The 20923-nt window shown below is 47.9% G+C and overlaps 1 protein-coding gene across 5 annotated transcripts in view; it reads left to right on the top strand.

Annotated features, from left to right (window-relative positions):
* The first annotated feature begins 2844 nt into the window (after window positions 1-2844).
* Window positions 2845-20923, top strand: part of DNAH1 (dynein axonemal heavy chain 1) — a 141336-nt gene continuing 123257 nt past the window's right edge. For 4 of the 5 annotated variants that reach the window (XR_012159887.1, XM_073352530.1, XM_073352529.1 and 1 more), the window contains exons 1-3: window positions 2845-2869; window positions 19688-19948; window positions 20831-20903. Coding sequence is in view for 4 of the 5 variants with exons in the window: in XM_073352530.1 (XP_073208631.1) it covers window positions 19733-19948; window positions 20831-20903 (289 nt within the window). In the remaining variant the exon portion in view is untranslated. Of the gene's footprint in view, window positions 2870-9818; window positions 10341-19687; window positions 19949-20830; window positions 20904-20923 lie in introns of those variants that run through there. The other variant, XM_073352528.1, reaches the window with a different exon arrangement.

Below are 20923 nucleotides of genomic sequence, written 5' to 3'. Positions count from 1 at the left end.
GATACCAAATACAATCAACACTAGACACTGTGCCCCCTTTTTAATAAGGCACAAGGCCTGGGGTAACCATCGGGCACACACAGCTGGGACTTTCCTAAATAGCTGCTGCTTTGGCTGGGGTATGGAGCAGCTGAGCTCTGGGTGCATCAGCTTCTGTGACCCTTCTGCTTCTGGGGAGTTGATTGTCAAGCTGCTGGGTGAGAGGTGTGTGTTGCTGGAAGGGAGCCTGTGTGCAGGAAAGGCTGCTATGCCTCTTGCCTCTGGGACCACCCTCCGCAGCTCCCATTTCACTCAGCCCAACCCCGTTTGTAGTGCAGTTGTAGCAACGTTGGCCCCCCAGGATATTCCAGAGATAAGGTGGGGAAGATAATATCTTTTATTGGACCAGCTTCTGTTAGAACTCTTGTGTAGCTCAAAAAGGACAAAGGTTGGTCCAGTAAAAGATATTACCTTCCCCCACCTTGTCTCTGCCTAACCATGAAGTTTTCTTGCTTGCAAATTTTTGGAATGCACCAACGCTTCCTTTGCTGACTTAACCGCCCAGTATCTGCTGGCTTTGTAGAGAGCCTGGCTCCACCGGCACTGTCTTAATGCTTGTGACAGCTATGGAATTCTGTGTTCATTGTGTGAGCTCTGCTGCCCCCGTGAGGCCAGATTCTCTGCCCCAGTGCTCTAATATAAACCCATCCCCAGGAGCCAAAAACGTCTGAACCGTTGCAAGATTAGATGTTTCCACCAGAATTTGTGTCCACACTAGTGCAGACAGTCTGCATATAGCACTCCTAGCCATTGCTGCAGCTGTATATTATGGCACCTGTCACTTAAATTCCAGGTACAAGTCTCTAAGTAGCTGAATTGCATGGTAGCAAGTTGCACATGCCATCAGCATCAACTGCCCTCATGGCCAAAACTAATAGGGGTGGGTGGGGGTGAAAGCATTTCTACTACAGCATAGTGAAAGGCTCTAGCACCAGGAGCAACGTTCAGATCTTCTGCCTCCAGCCATCTACACATCATCTCCTCTACATGATGGACTTTGATCCAACCTCATATCTTTCTTTCTGCATGTTCCTGTCTACTCTTCCATCATTCCCTTCCCTTCTCTCCTCTCCCATTTTTTTACCCCATTTCCCTTCTGTCCTCCCCCATATTCCCCATCCCCAAAATCCATGGAATGAACAAAAGAGGTAACAATTTTCATCCTAACAACTTGTTTACGTGTTATATCACTTTCTGCCCTTTTTAGAGTGCAAGTTCTTTGGGGAAGTGGCCATATCTTTCTATGAGTGGGTACAGCTCCTAGCACACTGGGGCTCTGATCCTCCTTGGAGCCTTTCAACACTATTATAGCATAAATCATAATGGCTGGCATGTTCCATGCATTACAGTTATAAAACTTATACCTGTTTAAAGCCTACACAATTGTATTGCAGAGGTGAACCTATTACAGAAGTAATATAAATTGGAGGAGATGGATTCTAGGCAATAAAGGGCACAACCCAGAGATAAATTAATCACACACTTTTGCTGCTTCAACTGCTCTTTGCCCATGACTCCATTTCAGTGTTTAGTTATATGCTAAATTTCCAATCCCCTGATCAAGTTCAAGCAGCCCCACTTAAAAAAAAAAAATCAACCTGCCTCCACGGTGTTTCTTCCTTCCTAGATTTTTAAGCCTAGAAGAAGCCTTTATGATTATCTAGTGCACTCGTAACACAGGTTAGAAAATTTCACCCAGCAATTCCTGCATCAAACCCATAACTTGTGGCTGAGCAAGAGCGTAGCTTTCGGAAAGGCATCTAGTGTTTGCTTATTTAAAGATTTCTTCCCCTCCCTGCTCTGCCACCTAGCTTAGATTCTCCCCCACCCTCAAAATAGCTGGCTGGATGGGCAACAACGTGACCTGAATCAATAACAGCTTTTCTTCATTACTTGTGTTACAGTAGTTCCTAGAAAGAAAAGGAGTACTTGTGGCACCTTAGAGACTAACAAATTTATTTGAGCATAAACTTTCGTGAGCTACAGCTATGAAAGCTTATGCTCAAATAAATTTGTTAGTCTCTAAGGTGCCACAAGTCCTCCTTTTCTTTTTGTGAATACAGACTAACATGGCTGCTACTCTGAAACCAGTAGTTCCTAGAGGCTCCTGTATGAGCAAGCCCCCATTGTGCTAGGCAGTGCCCAAACTGCTACTGAGAGACAGCCCCTGCCCCACCTAGCTTACAGTCTATACAAAGAAACCAGACAGTGGGGTATGCATTAACCCCATTCCCAGAGTCACCTTGCACCAGCACAAGGACTGGAACCCAGACCTCCAGAGTGCCAGTTTGTACCAGCCCCAAGGAGATGGCCCACAGGTAGCCTCGAGGGGACACTATGAAAGCTGTGAGAATCTCCTAACCCAACCCCTAGACACTACAGCTGCTGGGTGCACTAAGTACCCTTCCCTGCCTCACGGACCAGTAGGCTGCTGCCCTGACCACCGAGTAGCCTCCCTAGCGGCAAGAGAGGCCAACTTCCGGGTTCGCATGGGACGTTCTAGCCTGTAGCTACGTTGCACTCTCTTCGTCTTCCACTCTTCTCCTCCCCTTCAGGGCTCTGCTTGGACGCAACCAAATTCACTACAGGCGGGGAGGGCGCAATGCACATTCAAACGCCATACAGACTCGGGGACGTCTGAGCTGTGGGGGCAGAAGTAGCCCTTGTAGGAACGAACCACTGAATTTAGGGCTGTTAATATTTCACAGGCGGAGGGGTTGAACCCCCCCTCCCTGCTGGAATGGTTTTGTCCCCTAGCAACAGGCTCAGGCGTCTGATGCTTGACGACGAGGCCATTCCACAGCACGGGAGGGGGAAGCTGGGCAGGCTGGTGCGTACTCTCTGACCCCTGGCTGGCCTAAGGGTCGGGGGGTGGGGAGGCCCGGAGGACAGCCCATGGTTCGGCCCGGGGGTGGGGGCACCGCCTTAACACGGCCTGGCAGAGGTCCCAGCATGCAATGTTCCTGCCCCCCATAAGGGGCACCCCAAGGGGCACCCCAGGCCTAGGCACAAGCAGGGCCAGTGCCAGGCTATTTTGCGCCCCAGGTGAAACTTCCACCTTGCGCCCGCCCCTCCCCCCGCACATTGGTTCATTGAGGGGCAAATCCCAACGAGCCTTTTTAGACCCCAGGGCCAGCTGCGCCCAGGGGCTGCTCCCCAGACCAGGTTCCCCCCTCCCTGTCCCCTGAACTCCCCTGGAGGGTGCACAGCCCCCCTGCCTAGTTCACCTAGTGGTTGCACCAGCCCTGGGCACAAGACCCTTCCTGAGAATTGCTATGGGCGCTGCTCATGCCCCTCAAAAGGGGCAGGCTGGCTTGCGCGCCCCACAGTTAGGGGTGCCAACTTTGATTGGCCATATTCCCGGAGGGTTCATCACATGACAATCTTTTAATTCCTGGAAACTCCAGGACAGTCCTGGAGGGTTGGCAACCCTACCCACAGCACCGTCTTGGCCCAGGTAGATTAGGCAGGTCACTGTTTGTTCGGGGCCATGCTCTGCTGTACAGGTGGCAGGAGCCATGGTCTGCCCTGTTTTGCTGCCCATGGCCTCCTGGCAAACCGTGGCCCCCAAGAGGAGTTGGGGCATCCCACAATAGGGGTTGCATGCCCACGCCGTGGACCTAGGTGTTGCTAAGGTGGCCCTAGTGTTGGAGGAAGCGGGTCAGAGTTTGAAAAGGTCGATGAATTATTTGTCATTCCTGAAAAGGGTTAAAATTCGTTCACAACTTCTTCTTGTTGCCTTTTGGCCAAGCGTGGGACTCAGAGGCAGCCCACCTCCAGATGCTGCTAGCTGTAGGAATCAGAGCCACATCACCCCGGCTGCCACTAGATATGGGAGTCGAATCCCCCACCCTATCATTCCTGGATACTTCTAGAGGACTCCTATCTGCCCACCCCCCCAGCTGTCCATCCCTCTCCACATTCAAACAGCCACTAGAAACATTCAGTTTCCAGAGAAGGGTGTTTTTCCCAGTCTCTGCCCAGTCATGAAACCCCTTTCGGTAATGATGGCCATTTGACCCTTTTTTTTTTTTTTTTGGTATTCTTGATGTCGTATGTGTTATGATGTGTTAGGGCCCAATCGAATGTTTGTTGAAGTTAAAGGCACTGGATCAGGTCCTTAATCCTTAGTATTATATTTTAATTGGTTTTGCAGTATTTGTAAACAACTAGGCGATGGAGTGAAGGGATTGCACTTTTGTTACAAGGAACACCCAAGGCTGATATAACTAAAGCAAATTAACCAACTATTTTCTCTATTCTTTGTTTGATTTCTTTGTGAATTTTGGCAACACTGTTTATAGTCAGTTTCACTGTTTCCCCTGGGTAGTCAATGTCCTTTGTTGTTTGTGTGGGTCTTTCCTTTAACAACCCAGAGGGAAAATACATTTAAAACAAAAACAAATCAGGAAAATGCGATTGTAAAACCACCACCATTGTCAGGGGGACAGAGGATGGTGTAGTACTTGAAACTATTTTTAACTCTGTTTTTGGAAGGGACAAGATTCAAGTAGATTTAAGTATAAAGGCATATGTAGGTTGCTTATCACTATATTGAACTCCTGTTTTATAGCTTATATTAAGGCAAGAAACAAGTCCCATGTATTTATTGTCTAGAAACTGTGGTGACTGGGGCATTAGGAATGCATACATAGATTGTTTTGAGAAAGATGAATACCGTGTTAGTTTTCTACCTATCTTTCATTCTGATTTTGCCCTTTTAACTTTTTGTTGTTGGGATTTTTTTTTAAAAGTACTTTTGTCTGTTACAACCACTGAAGCATTTTTGAACCTCATTTTTTTAATAAAATGATGGTTTTCTTAGTTGGTTTGACTGAAACCATGGATCAAAGAATCAAAGAAGAGGAAAGAGATCAAAAGCTCATACCACTCTGAGAAAAGTGTGTGGGAGTGTGACTTCTTGGATATGTAAAAACTGGATTTACTGAGAAACTGTAATTATAGTTTTGCTATCCTGCCATACACACTGTAGCTAATGTTGTGTCAGCAGTTCCATTATAATGTGATCTCATTTTGCATAGTCCCATTTAACCACTTCTGCTTAATACGGTTAGATATAGATATCTGTATATATAGAGATAGATATACAGATATAGCAATATGTTTATATTGTATTCTATTGTTTAATAGCATGATTAATTTTTAATCACTAGACAGCCCTAATAAAAATTTATACACACACACACACATATATATATATATATATATGATAGAACATAAGAATGGTCCATCCAGTCCAGTATCCTGTCTACCGACAGTGGCCAATGCCAGGTGCCCCAGAGGGAGTGAACCTAACAGGTAATGATCAAGTGATCTCTCTCCTGTCGTCCATCTCTACCTTCTGACAAAAAAACAGAGGCTAGGGACACCATTCCTTACCCATCCTGGCTAATAGCCATTAATGGACTTAACCTCCATGAATTTATCCAGTTCTCTTTTAAACCCTGTTATAGTCCTAGCCTTCACAACCTCCTCAGGCAAGGAGTTCCACAGGTTGACTGTGTGAGGAAGAACTTCCTTTTATTTGTTTTAAACCTGCTGCCCATTAATTTAATTTGGTGGCCTCTAGTTCTTATATTATGGGAACAAGTAAATAACTTTTACTTCTTCACACCACTCATGATTTTATATACCTCTATCATATCCCCGCTTAATCTCCTCTTTTCCAAGCTGAAAAGTCCTAGCCTCTTTAATCTCCCCTCACATGGGACCCGTTCCAAACCCCTAATCATTTTAGTTGCCCTTTTCTGAACCTTTTCTAATGCTAGTATATCTCTTTTGATATGAGGAGACCACATCTGTACACAGTATTCAAGATGTGGGTGTACCATGGATTTATATAAGGGCAATAAGATATTCTCCATCTTATGTAGACACACAGAGAGATACACGCACGCACATATATACAGTGAGCAAGAGGGAGAGAGATTACACAGAGGGTCCTGTGCATATTGGCAGATTTTCTCACCTAAGAGGTTCACAGCAGCCCTCCGTTTGTCCACTTTCGTGGCTCAGATCTGCCGTTCACTCAGTTAGCCTCATCACTGGCCAGCATGGGAGAAAAGGAGAACAATCCCCGCAGACTCTGTGTCCCACCTAGTGGGTCAGGGACAGGGCAGATCCCTTTCCAATTTAGGCCTTCCCTTCTGGTGTTTCTCACAGACCAGGTCAACTCCTCCTGTGTCCAATCAAGAGTTGGGGGGATGGAGGGGAACCCAAGCCCACCCTCTACACCGGGTTCCAGCCCAGGGCCCTGTGGATAGCAGCTGTCCACAATGTTTCCTGTATCAGCTGTGTGACAACTACAACTCCCTGGGCTACTTCCCCATTGCCTTCCCCCCAGCACCTTCTTTATCCTCACTGCAGGATCTTCCTCCCGAAGCCTGATCACGCTTGAACTCTTCACGCCTTCTCACTCCCTGCTCCTGACACCCCCCCCTACTAACTGATGCCTTTTTAAACCAGGTGTCCTGATTAGCCTGCCTGCCATAATTGAATCTAGAAAGTTCTTAATTGACTCCAGTTGTCTTGATTAGCTTGCCTGTCTTAATTGGTTCTGGCAGGTTCCTTATTGCTGGAGGGCAGCCCCTGCTCTGGTCACTCAGGGAACAGAAAACAGTTCATCCGGTGGCCAATATATTTGCCTTCGACCAGACTCCTGTAGGCTAAAGCGGCCATCTATAAAACCAGGGTGAGGAGGTTGGCCGATGGAGTCTCCTGCGACTGCGGGGCCTATTTCCGATCCTCTGTCCGTTCACGCCTCCGAGCGGAGTTCCTCTGGGCGGCGTCCACCGACTCCCTTGACGCCTTTGAGGAGCGGTGGGCGCTGTCCGGGGTTCTCTGCTCGGTGTCCCCGTCCGGTTCCCTTCGTTTGACCCTTTGACCGCACTCCCGTCCCTGTTTTTCATCAGTTGTCCCCCGTAATTAGTTGGTTCTCCAGGCCCTGTGGATCTCCCCCTTAGGCTGTGGGGGGATCCTTTTGTAGTGGACGAGCTCTGCCCGCCCACGTCCTGGATTCCCAATAGGACCAGACTCCTGTAGGCTAAAGCGGCCATCTATAAAACCAGGGTGAGGAGGTTGGCCGATGGAGTCTCCTGCGACTGCGGGGCCTATTTCCGATCCTCTGTCCGTTCACGCCTCCGAGCGGAGTTCCTCTGGGCGGCGTCCACCGACTCCCTTGACGCCTTTGAGGAGCGGTGGGCGCTGTCCGGGGTTCTCTGCTCGGTGTCCCCGTCCGGTTCCCTTCGTTTGACCCTTTGACCGCACTCCCGTCCCTGTTTTTCATTAGTTGTCCCCCGTAATTAGTTGGCTCTCCAGGCCCTGTGGATCTCCCCCTTAGGCTGGGGGGGGCTCCTTTCGTAGTGGACGAGCTCCGCCCGCCCACTTCCTGGATCCCAATAGGACCAGACTCCTGTAGGCTAAAGCGGCCATCTATAAAACCAGGGTGAGGAGGTTGGCCGATGGAGTCTCCTGCGACTGCGGGGCCTATTTCCGATCCTCTGTCCGTTCACGCCTCCGAGCGGAGTTCCTCTGGGCGGCGTCCACCGACTCCCTTGACGCCTTCGAGGAGCGGTGGGCGCTGTCCGGGGTTCTCTGCTCGGTGTCCCCGTCCGGTTCCCTTCGTTTGACCCTTTGACCGCACTCCCATCCCTGTTTTTCATTAGTTGTCCCCCGTAATTAGTTGGCTCTCCAGGCCCTGTGGATCTCCCCCTTAGGCTGGGGGGGGATCCTTTTGTAGTGGACGAGCTCTGCCCGCCCACGTCCTGGATCCCAATAGGACCAGACTCCTGTAGGCTAAAGCGGCCATCTATAAAACCAGGGTGAGGAGGTTGGCCGATGGAGTCTCCTGCGACTGCGGGGCCTATTTCCGATCCTCTGTCCGTTCACGCCTCCGAGCGGAGTTCCTCTGGGCGGCGTCCACCGACTCCCTTGCCGCCTTTGAGGAGCGGTGGGCGCTGTCCGGGGTTCTCTGCTCGGTGTCCCCGTCCGGTTCCCTTCGTTTGACCCTTTGACCGCACTCCCGTCCCTGTTTTTCATTAGTTGTCCCCTGTAATTAGTTGGCTCTCCAGGCCCTGTGGATCTCCCCCTTAGGCTGCGGGGGGAATCCTTTTGTAGTGGACGAGCTCTGCCCGCCCACATCCTGGATCCCAATAGGACCAGACTCCTGTATCCCACTGGTCTGGGTCTGTCACAATAGATACACACACAGACACAGATATAGATAGATAGGTTTTTGAGAGTGTTGGGGACAACTTCCTGGTCCAACTACTGGAGGAACCAACCTGGGGCTGTTCTCCTCTTGACCTGCTGCTTACAAACAGGGAAGAATTGATAGGGGAAGTAGAACTGGGGGGCCACCTGCGTAGCAGTGACCATGAGATGATTGAGTTCAGGATCCCCACAAAAGGAAGAAAGAAGAGTAGCAAAATACAGACCCTGAATTTCAGTAAAGCAGACTTTGACTCCCTTAGGGAACTTATGGGCAGGTTCCCCTGGGAGGCTAATATGTGGGGAAAAGGAGTCCAGGAAAGCTGGGTGTATTTTAAAGAAGCCTTATTGAGAGTGCAGGAACAAACCATCCTGATGTGCAGAGAGAATAGCATATATGGCAGGCGACCAGCATGGCTTAACAGTGAAGTCTTTAGTGAGTTTAAACATAAAAAGGAAGCTTACAAGGAGTGGAAACTTGGTCAGATGACTAGGGAGGAGTAAAATACAACTGGAGTTGCAGCTAGCAAGGGATGTGAAGGGTAACAAGAAGGGTTTCTACGGGTACGTTAGCAACAAGAAAAAGATCAGGGAAAGTGTGGGACCCTTAATGAATGGGAGAGGCAACCTAGTGACAGATGATGTGGAAAAAGCTGAAGAACTCCATGCTTTTTTTTGCCTCAGTCTTCACAGACAAGGTCAGCTCCCACACTGCTGTCGTGGGCAACACACTATGGGGAGGAGGTGAGCAGCCATCAGTGGTGAAAGAACAGGTTAACAACTATTTAGAAAAGCTGGACATGCGCAAGTCCATGGGTCCAGATCTAATGCATCCAAGGGTGCAGAGGGAATTGGCTGATGTGATTGCAGAGCCATTGACCATTATCTTTGAAAACTTGTGGCGATCGGGGGAAGTCCTGGATGATTGCAAAAAGACAAATATAGTGCCCATCTTTAAAGAAGGGAAGAAGGAGAACCCGGGGAACTACAGACCGGTCAGTCTCATCTCAGTCCCTGGAAAAATCATGGAGCAGGTCCTCAAGGAAACCATATTGAAGCACTTCAAGGAGAGGAAGGTCGTCAGGAATAGTCAACATGGATTCACCAAGGACAAGTCATGCCTGACCAACCTGATTGCATTCTATGAGGAGATAACTGGCTCTGTGGATATGGGGAAGGCGGTGGACGTGATATATCTTGACTTTAGCAAAGCTTTTGATATTTCAGGATAGGCTTCTAGGGGCACAAAGCTCTACAGATATAGAGCAGGTTGCACAGAGGAGCCAAGAGGCCAGTGAAGAAGCTTGGCAACATGTGACCTCCAGAAGAGGTAAGCGGAATGTCCGGGTTCCACTAACACAGACACAGGTAACTAACCACTTTCATGTTCTCTCCACAGGTATCGTTGCGGAGAGTGGACCAGATGATATGTCTGGGGCGAGAAAGCAGAAGGAGACTCCGCTGGTTGGAAGGCATGAGATGCTATGTCCTGAGTTTGGGAGTTCCATGACCACCACTCCCAAGAGGAGAAGGCGGGTGGTGGTGGTCGGGGACTCTCTCCTCCGGAGGACTGAGTCATCTATCTGCCGCCCTGACCGGGAAAACCGAGAAGTCTGCTGCTTGCCAGGGGCTAAGATTCGCGATCTGACGGAGAGACTGCCGAGACTCATCAAGCCCTCGGATCGCTACCCCTTCCTGCTTCTCCACATGGGCACCAATGATACTGCCAAGAATGACCTTGAGCGGATCACTGCGGACTATGTGGCTCTAGGAAGAAGGATAAAGGAGTTGGAGGCGCAAGTGGTGTTCTCGTCCATCCTCCCCGTGGAAGGAAAAGGCCTAGGTAGGGACCGTCGAATCGTGGAAGTCAACGAATGGCTATGCAGGTGGTGTCGGAGAGAAGGCTTTGGATTCTTTGACCATGGGATGGTGTTCCATGAAGGAGGAGTGCTGGGCAGAGACGGGCTCCATCTTACGAAGAGAGGGAAGAGCATCTTTGCCAGCAGGCTGGCTAACCTAGTGAGGAGGGCTTTAAACTAGGTTCACCGGGGGAAGGAGACCAAAGCCCTGAGGTAAGTGGGAAAGCGGGATACCGGGAGGAAGCACAGGCAGGAATGTCTGTGAGGGGAGGGCTCCTGCCTCATACTGGGAATGAGGGGCGATCAACAGGTTATCTCAAGTGCTTATATACAAATGCACAAAGCCTTGGAAACAAGCTGGGAGAACTGGAGGTCCTGGTGATGTCAAGGAACTATGACGTGATCAGAATAACAGAGACTTGGTGGGATAACTCACATGACTGGAGTACTGTCATGGATGGTTATAAACTGTTCAGGAAGGACAGGCAGGGCAGAAAAGGTGGGGGAGTAGCACTGTATGTAAGGGAGCAGTATGACTGCTCAGAGCTCCGGTACGAAACTGCAGAAAAACCTGAGTGTCTCTGGATTAAGTTTAGAAGTGTGTGCAACAAGAGTGATGTAGTGGTGGGAGTCTGCTATAGACCACCGGACCAGGGGGATGAGGTGGATGAGGCTTTCTTCCGGCAGCTCACGGAAGCTACTAGATCGCATGCCCTGATTCTCATGGGTGACTTTAATTTTCCTGATATCTGCTGGGAGAGCAATACAGCGGTGCATAGACAATCCAGGAAGTTTTTGGAAAGCGTAGGGTACAATTTCCTGGCGCAAGTGCTAGAGGAGCCAACTAGGGGGGGCGCTTTTCTTGACCTGCTGCTCACAAACCGGGTAGAATTAGTGGGGGAAGCAAAAGTGGATGGGAATCTGGGAGGCAGTGACCATGAGTTGGTTGAGTTCAGGATCCTGACGCAGGGAAGAATGGTAAGCAGCAGGATACGGACCCTGGACTTCAGGAAAGCAGACTTCGACTCCCTCAGGGAACGGATGGCCAGGATCCCCTGGGGGACTAACTTGAAGGGGAAAGGAGTCCAGGAGAGCTGGCTGTATTTCAAGGAATCCCTGTTGAGGTTACAGGGACAAACCATCCCGATGAGTCGAAAGAATAGTAAATATGGCAGGCGACCAGCTTGGCTTAATGGTGAAATCCTAGCGGATCTTAAACATAAAAAAGAAGCTTACAAGAAGTGGAAGGTTGGACATATGACCAGGGAAGAGTATAAAAATATTGCTCGGGCATGTAGGAATGATATCAGGAGGGCCAAATCGCACCTGGAGCTGCAGCTAGCCAGAGATGTCAAGAGTAACAAGAAGGGTTTCTTCAGGTATGTTGGCAACAAGAAGAAAGCTAAGGAAAGTGTGGGCCCCTTACTGAATGAGGGAGGCAACCTAGTGACAGAGGATGTGGAAAAAGCTAATGTACTCAATGCTTTTTTTGCCTCTGTTTTCACTAACAAGGTCAGCTCCCAGACTGCTGCGCTGGGCATCACAAAATGGGGAAGAGATGGCCAGCCCTCTGTGGAGAGAGAGGTGGTTAGGGACTATTTAGAAAAGCTGGACGTGCACAAGTCCATGGGGCCGGACGAGTTGCATCCGAGAGTGCTGAAGGAATTGGCGGCTGTGATTGCAGAGCCATTGGCCATTATCTTTGAAAACTCGTGGCGAACGGGGGAAGTCCCGGATGACTGGAAAAAGGCTAATGTAGTGCCAATCTTTAAAAAAGGGAAGAAGGAGGATCCTGGGAACTACAGGCCAGTCAGCCTCACCTCAGTCCCTGGAAAAATCATGGAGCAGGTCCTCAAAGAATCAATCCTGAAGCACTTGCATGAGAGGAAAGTGATCAGGAACAGCCAGCATGGATTCACCAAGGGAAGGTCATGCCTGACTAATCTGATCGCCTTTTATGATGAGATTACTGGTTCTGTGGATGAAGGGAAAGCAGTGGCTGTATTGTTTCTTGACTTTAGCAAAGCTTTTGACACGGTCTCCCACAGTATTCTTGTCAGCAAGTTAAGGAAGTATGGGCTGGATGAATGCACTATAAGGTGGGTAGAAAGCTGGCTAGATTTTCGGGCTCAATGGGTAGTGATCAATGGCTCCATGTCTAGTTGGCAGCCGGTATCAAGTGGAGTGCCCCAAGGGTCGGTCCTGGGGCCGGTTTTGTTCAATATCTTCATAAATGATCTGGAGGATGGTGTGGATTGCACTCTCAGCAAATTTGCAGATGATACTAAACTGGGAGGAGTGGTAGATACGCTGGAGGGGAGGGATAGGATACAGAAGGACCTAGACAAATTGGAGGATTGGGCCAAAAGAAATCTGATGAGGTTCAATAAGGATAAGTGCAGGGTCCTGCACTTAGGACGGAAGAACCCAATGCACAGCTACAGACTAGGGACCGAATGGCTAGGCAGCAGTTCTGCGGAAAAGGACTTAGGGATGATAGTGGACAAGAAGCTGGATATGAGTCAGCAGTGTGCCCTTGTTGCCAAGAAGGCCAATGGCATTTTGGGATGTATAAGTAGGGGCATAGCGAGCAGATCGAGGGACGTGATTGTTCTCCTCTATTCGACATTGGTGAGGCCTCATCTGGAGTACTGTGTCCAGTTTTGGGCCCCACACTTCAAGAAGGATGTGGATAAATTGGAGAGAGTCCAGCGAAGGGCAACAAAAATGATTAGGGGACTGGAACACATGAGTTATGAGGAGAGGCTGAGGGAGCTGGGATTGTTTAGCCTGCAGAAGAGAAGAATGAGGGGGGATTTGATAGCTGCTTTCAACTACCTGAAAGGGGGTTCCAAAGAGGATGGCTCTAGACTGTTCTCAATGGTAGCAGATGACAGAACGAGGAGTAATGGTCTCAAGTTGCAGTGGGGGAGGTTTAGATTGGATATTAGGAAACACTATTTCACTAAGAGGGGGGTGAAACACTGGAATGCGTTACCTAGGGAGGTGGTAGAATCTCCTTCCTTAGAGGTTTTTAAGGTCAGGCTTGACAAAGCCCTGGCTGGGATGATTTAACTGGGAATTGGTCCTGCTTCGAGCAGGGGGTTGGACTAGATGACCTTCTGGGGTCCCTTCCAACCCTGATATTCTATGATTCTATGATGATTCTATGATTCTATGGTCTCCCACAGTATTTTTGCCAGCAAGTTAAAAAAGTATGGATTGGATGAATGTAGTATAAGGTGGATAGAAAGCTGGCTAAATTATCAGGCTTAACGGGTAGCTTTCAATGGCTCGATGTCTAGTTGGCAGTCGGTATCAAGTGGAGCGCCTCAGAGGTTGGTCCTGGGGCTGGTTTTATTCAACATCTTTATTAATGATCTGGACGATGGGATAGATTGCACCCTCAGCAAGTTCACGGATGGCACTATGTTGTGGGGAGAGGTAGATACGCTGGAGGGTAGGCATAGTGTCCAGAGTGACCTAGACAAATTGGAGGATTGGGCCAAAAGAAATCTGATAAGGTTCAACAAGGACATGTGCAGAGACCTGCTAAGCAGCTGTTCTGCAGAAAAAGGACTGGGGATTACAGTGGACGAGAAGCTGGATATGAGTCAGCAGTGTGCCCTTGTTGCTAAGAAGGCTAATGGCATATTGGGCTACATTAGTAGGAGCATTGCCAGCAGATCGAGGAAAGTGATTATTCCCCTCTATTCGGCACTGGTGAGGCCACATCTGGAGTATTGCATCCAGTTTGGGGACCCCCAGTACAGATGGGATGTGGACAAATTGAGAGAGTCCAGCAGAGGGAAACGAGAATGATCAGGGGCTGGGACATGGGACTTAGGGGAGAGGCTGAGGGAACTGGATTTGTTTAGTCTGCAGAAGAGAAGAGTGAGGGGGGATTTGATAGCAGCCTTCAACTACCTTAAGGGGGGTTCCAAAGAGGATGAAACTCAGCTGTTCTCAGTGGTGGCAGATGACAGAACAAGGAGCAATGCTCTCAAGTTGCAGTGGGGGAGGTCTAGGTTGGATATTAGGAAACACTATTTCACTGGGAGGGTGGTGGAGCACTGGAATGGGTTACCTAGGGAGGTGGTGGAGTCTCCATCCTTAAAGGGATTTAAGGCCCGGCTTGAGAAAGCCCTGGATGGGATGATTTAGTTGGTGTTGGTCTTGCTTTTAGCAGGGGATTGGAGTAGATCAGTGCTTCTCAAGCTATCTGATGTAGGGGACTGGCAATTTTTTTTTCCAATGTGCGCACAGACCGGCAGCTGTTGGCTCGCGGACCGGCACCGATCTGTGGACCACCACTTTGAGTAGCACTGGACTAGATGACCTCCTGAGGTCTCTTCCAACCCTAGTATTCTATGATTATATATATATACCCACACATACATATACACACACACACACAGAGATATAGATACACACACAGAGATATACATATAGATATGTAGATATACACACACAAATGTAGATATAGATCTATACACACACAGATATACACATACACACACACATACATACACACATATAGAAATAGATACACATATACACAAACACAGTTATAGATATAGATAGATGTAGATACACACACACACACATATACAGATAAAGATATATACACACACAGATATATCTATACCAATGTGTGTCAAGGTTCCTTCCCCACTCTGAACTCTAGGGTACAGGTGTGGGGACCTGCATAAAAAACCCCTTAAGCTTATTTTTACCAGCTTAGGTTAAAACTTCCCCAAGGTACAAACTATTTTTCCTTTTGTCCCTGGACTTTATTGCTGCCACCACCAAGCATCTAACAAATATAACTGGGAAAGAGCCCCCTTGGAAATGTCTTTCCCCCCAAAATCCCCCCAAGCCCTACACCCCCTTTCCTGGGGAAGGCTTGATAAAAATCCTCACCAATTTGCATAGGTGAACACAGACCCAAACCCTTGGATCTTAAGAACAAGGAAAAAAGCAATCAGGTTCTTAAAAGAAGAATTTTAATTGAAGTAAAAGAATCACCTCTGTAAAATCAGGATGGTAAATACCTTACAGGGTAATCAGATTAAAACATAGAGAATCCCTCTAGGCAAAACCTTAAGTTACAAAAAGACACAAAAACCGGAATATACATTCCATTCAGCACAACTTATTTTACCAGCCATTTAAAGAAAACAGAATCTAACGCATATCTAACTAGATTGCTTATTAACCCTTTACAGGAGTTCTGACCTGCATTCCTGCTCTGGTCCCAGCAAAAGAAAAACACACAGACAGAGAGAACCCTTTGTTTCCCACCTGCTCCAGCTTTGAAAGTATCTTGTCTCCTCATTGGTCATTTTGGTCAGGTGCCAGAGAGGTTATCTTCAGCTTCTTAACCCTTTACAGGTGAAAGGGTTTTTCCTCTGGCCAGGAGGTGGTTAGCCTTCCCTTTATATTTATGACAGTGTGTGTATCTATATCTGTACATATGTGCGTGTGTGTATGTGTGTGCATCTATATCTATCTCTCTCTGTGTGTATATATATATAAAAACAAAGCCACATATCATTTCACACCTGGAAACTTTGTTTCCTTTGACTAGATAATGAGTAGTGAACTGCTGGAAAGATGTGTTAAAATGCTTATTGTAGTAAAATGGTTTAGGACTTGACAAAGCCAGCTATCCATTTGCTAGTGGTGTGTGGGGAAACTTTCTTTGGCAAATATCTGGGAAGTGTGAGTGTGCACATGTGTGTGGAGGCTGTATCATCAACTTCTGCATAACTGATGCTTTCAGAAGATTTTGACTTTCAATGAGAATTTTGTGTTTAACTCCCATTTGTGCCTTTGAAAATCTTCTCCTCAAAGAAAAGTTTTCCAGCCCTTGTGGTTCCAAATAAAATCATCTTCTAAATATGAAGTGTGTATAACCTGCTGAGTCTGCATAGAGATGGCTTCACTGAGAACGCTGCAGCAGCAGTAGAATGAAATTAACAAGACTAGGGGCAGTTTCACTGATAGCATTCAGAACTCTTTTGGAAGCAAGGAAGTTGTCCAGAATAATGTCAGTTTCACATTGCAGCTGCCTGCGATAGCTGTGAGCAGCAGCAGAGGCAACTCTTGAGGAAGAGGATCCAAAAAGCAGAGGTTGAGGGAGGTAGAGTATACCTTTGGACCCCCTGCCCCTCATTTGCCTCAGTTAGGAGGCTGAGAGGTAGAGTATCTGAGAACCTCTTCCATTTAAACCAGCCCAGAGGCTGTGGATGTGGAAGAAAAGGCAGGCTGTGGAGTGAGCATCTGATTTATTAAATGTCTACTAGCTAGAGTCTGATATGAAATATGGAACCCCCAAGCAGGATCCAGGAAGAGCACTCCGGTAGAAATCCCAAGCATCCTCCAGAAGCTTGGGTTGCAGGGGACTGGGATTTTCTCTGGATTTGCTAGTGCACCCATTCTCTATTACCTGTATCAAACTCTGGCTAATCATTTTAATTCTTTGTCCGGTAGGTGGCTAGAAAATTTTTCAAGATCTGATTTTGGACAGTGTGTCAATGTTACATTAGGCAGGCATATACATTATCGTCTTCTCTTGTGCATCTGTGAGGGTCTGGCAGATGGATCTTTTTGAACAGGATGCTGAATAGGAGTTTATTTAAATTGATGAATAAATTTAGTGATCATAAAGGACATTCTGGAGGTGTAAATGACTACACAAGGTGTAAAGCAGTGGAGAATCAGGCCCACTGTGGTACATGCTTCCTCCACACAGCTGTCAATGGAACTCAGCCCTGACCTGTAGCAGCATATGCTGTTTCAGTCCTGGGCAGAAACTGTCAATCATGCTAACATGTTTCACTTCACTCATTTACTTACATCATGGTAATCTTAATTTATCCGTTGATTTTAAAAAAAATCACTCAAAATTGTTCACTGATTTGAACACTACAATAACAAACCTGTGTGCAGTTGTTCCTTACTATCTTAGGTGTGTATGTAATGCTTTCCTTTCTGTGTGTGCCTGATCCATTCTTGTTGCCAGGCGGCTAGTTGAAATTTACAAAATTCATACTCTCTGAACAGAGCAGATAGGATGTTTTGTAAATTTCACTTCACTATCTGCATTCAAGAACAGAGCAGAGTGTCTCAGTAGGCAAAGGTATGTGCCTCTGAGTGACAGTGAAACCCAAAACAGCGACAGCACTAGTTTTAGACTATAAGCCTTGACAAGACCTTTTTAATGAAGATCTACTATGGCAAGTTGGTAAACTCTCAACCAGCAGATTGTTGAGCAAATATTTTATCCCCCAGGATTAAACCAGACAGAACTACAGGTCTTTCCTGGCATGCAGAACAGGCATCTCTGTAAATCATAGAATCACAGAATCATAGGAGTGGAATGGATCTTGAGAGGTCATCTAGTCCAGTCCCCTGCACTCGCAAGACTAAGTATTGCCTAGACCATTCCTGACAGGTGTTGGTCTAACCTGCTTTTAAAAATCTCCAGTAATGGGGATTCCACAACCTTCCTGGGCAATTTATTCCAGTGCTTAACCACCCTGACAGTTAGGAAGTTTTTCCTAATATCCAAACTAAACTGTTCTTGCTGCAATTTAAGCTCATTGCTTCTCGTCCTATCCTCAGAAGTTAAAGAGAATAATTTTTCTCCCTCCTCCTTGTAACAACTTTTAATGTACTTGAAAACTGTTATCATGTCCCCTCTCAGTCTTCTCTTCTCCAGACTAAACAAACCATGGGAAGAATATGGGCTATTCTTTACTTACAACTAGACCCAGGGGTGGGTAAACTATGGCCCATGGGCTGGATCCGGCCCATGAGCCGTTTTAAGTGGGCCCGCGAGCTCCCACTGGGGAGCGGGGTCTGGGACTTGCCCCCTCTGGTGCTCCAGCTGGGGCACAGGGTCGGGGGTCGCACCATGTGGCTCCCAGAAGCCGTGGCATTGTCCTGCTCCAGCTCCTAGGCACTCCAATGGCCCCCTCCGGTGCTCCAACAGGAGTTGCAGGGGCTGTGCCTGTGGACCGGGCAGTGTGCAGAGCTGCCTGGATGCACCTCTGTGTAAGAGCCGGAGAAGGGACATGCTGCTGCTTCCGGGAGCCGCTTGAGGTAAGTGCCGCTCAGAGCCTGCACCCCTGAACCTCTCCTCACGCCCCAACCCCCTGCCCAGCCCTGATCCCCCTTCCTGCCCTCCAAACCCCTTGATCCCAGCCTGGAGCATCTTTCTGGACACCAAACCTCTCATCCCCAGCCCCACCCCAGAGCCCACACCTCCAGCTGGGGCCTGAACCCCTTCCCGCACCCTGACCCCCTGCCTCAGTTCAGAGCCCCCTCCTAGCCCCTGAACTTCTCATTTCTGGCCCCAACCAGGAGCCCACACCCCCAACTAGAGCCCTCACCCCCTCTCGCACCCAAACTCCAATTTTGTGAGGATTCATGGCCCGCCATCCAATTTCTATTTCCCAGATGTGGCTCTCAGGCCAAAAAGTTTGCCCACCCGTAGGCTAGACTTCAGGCCCAGCTGTGAGCACGGACTGGTGCAATAGCCTTCAGAAATAGCCAGAAATAGCCTTCAGAGGCATTATGATGTAGAATTCCCATACATGTATGGTAATAAGCTATAGCAGGATAAACATCTTTATATCTGTATAACTGCATCAACACTAAGGGAGCTGTAGTACTTTAACTAGTCCAGTTTAGTTGGAGCAGTAACGTTTTTGTATTTAGACAAGCCCTTACTTCAGGACTGAATATTGCAGCCCTTGGTTTTACATTAGCATCTTGCCACGTGTCTGAAAGCTGCACTTCTTTAGCATCTGCAGTTATGTAAAGTTTTTTTGTATGAAAAATAAATGCACACATCGATAATATTTGCCTGTACTGGTCTCTTCCCTGATGGAGGAACAGAAATTTTGAGTTGAGATCACCAGCAAAAAAAGAAAAGAAAAGAAATCCCCTGCAGTAAAAAGGAGCGGGGAGCTTCTGGCTATATTTTAATATTCAGCAGTCCTCACATAGACACCTCTGCTTTAATTGTCTGAGACAGAGTCAGAATTTACATCTGGGCCTAGCTGGGTGGGGTATCTGGTTTTAAGTTTACTAGAATTAAGTTAAGTTTGGAAGGGACTGTTACCCTTAAGGGATTTGGTAAAGCCCCTACATACCTAATAGGGGCTTATAGCTCATAGGGGCTTATTTGGTAGTTTCAGTGCAGGCCTGGGTTGCTCCAGTTCTGCTGGCCGCCTCTTGGATGCTGGGAAGTCCCTGCAGTTTCAGGAAAGCAGCTTTTAACACATCCGCTGTTGGTTTCTCCTCCGAAACCTGTGTGGAATAATGAAGTTCCCCTTTTGCCCTGGGTTAGTGAGCCATCCAATCAGGTGTGTGAGACAGATGGCCACCAGGCCATAAAAGTAAAGTGTGGGATCATGGCAGGGGGTCAGGTGCACCTCGTTACCCGCTCATCTGCTTAGCGAACCAGCTATGTAAAAAAATGCTGAGAGGTATTTTACAAGTGGTGGAGACACCGTGTTAACCGTATCTATCGGTTTCCTTTCCATAAGGCCCAGGATCGCTTCATAGCACCTTTCCTCTGACTGGTGGAGAGGATGGATAAGACAAAGAAAGAATTGACAAACTCGCTGGGGAGGAGCCCCTATTCTCCTCATTCCAACAGCCAGGCTCAGGTCTTGGACCCCAGCCCAGGAGCCAGCTCAAGCCCAGCAGAAAGCATCTACAGGGGGACCAACAGGAAATACCCAATGATTAAACAAAAAGGATTTTACTCTGATGTGCTCTATCCAGGAGCCACAGCTTTCTTGGGGGTAAGTGCAAAGAGCCTCCTCTTTCTTCATCTTTTCTATTGGAGATTCACAGATCATCCTAGATGTAAGGATCCATGTGAAAAGCAGATAATCTGCAAGGTTTACTCATGCAGAAAATAGGACTACAGCTTAGAATGACACCCACCAATCACAGAACTCCTTGGCTCTCTTGTTGTCTTTTCTCTTGCCCATAATTTTTCCCCCTCGGCTCCTCCTTTGGTCTATCTCTTCACCCAATCTGCTCAGAGCAAGGCAGGGAGCAGGCAACAATGCCAGGCCCATGCATCTTGTCTCCCATTCTGCAGCTGTTCCCCTAGGTCAGAGCCCTCATAGGATTTGACTTTTCGGGGGTAAAGCAGCAATGCTTTGTCTATCACAATTCATGATGTCCTTGAATTACTGGCTGGGGGGCTGACTCTCAAGGCAGTCACAGTATGCCGTGTATGATCATGTTATTGTGGGCAGGGCACGGAACTCCGTGGGCTAGTAAATGTATGAGGCCAGATCTTAAGTTGGTGTAAATAAGCATAGCCCAACTGGCTTCCTTGTTCTTTGGCCCTCTCTCTAGATATCTCTGGTTGGTTTCAGGCTGCATTCTGTTAAAAATCCCCTGCCTCTGTGTTTGTGGTGCTATGTGCCCTATCCCTTTCCGGAGATACTCCCTTTGCCACTTAGAGCCTTTATCCATGGCACTCTATGTTTCAGCATGTCCTCTCTAACTCTAGTACTTCAAGCCCTCACTGAAGGTTCTTTCTTCCTCTCCCTGTATGACACTCTCTATGGATCCCCTTACTACCCTCTCTTTCTCTGTTACTCTCTGTGGACCCTCTCTCTTATCTCTGACTTGCCCTGGTGATATTCTTTTATGTGCTGGATTTGCAGGATGTTTGCGCTGGTCCCAGTGTGTACAAGGATTTACTGAGACAGGCTGATCTTGAGCAGCACACGCCAAAAGGTAAATGCACTGAAAAGAAT

The sequence above is a fragment of the Lepidochelys kempii genome, chromosome 7 (assembly GCF_965140265.1).
Source record: "Lepidochelys kempii isolate rLepKem1 chromosome 7, rLepKem1.hap2, whole genome shotgun sequence".
In the NCBI taxonomy this organism is placed as follows: Eukaryota; Metazoa; Chordata; order Testudines; family Cheloniidae; genus Lepidochelys; species Lepidochelys kempii.
The sequence above is the reverse complement of the archived record's forward strand: the minus strand, read 5'-3'. Positions and strand labels throughout refer to the sequence as shown.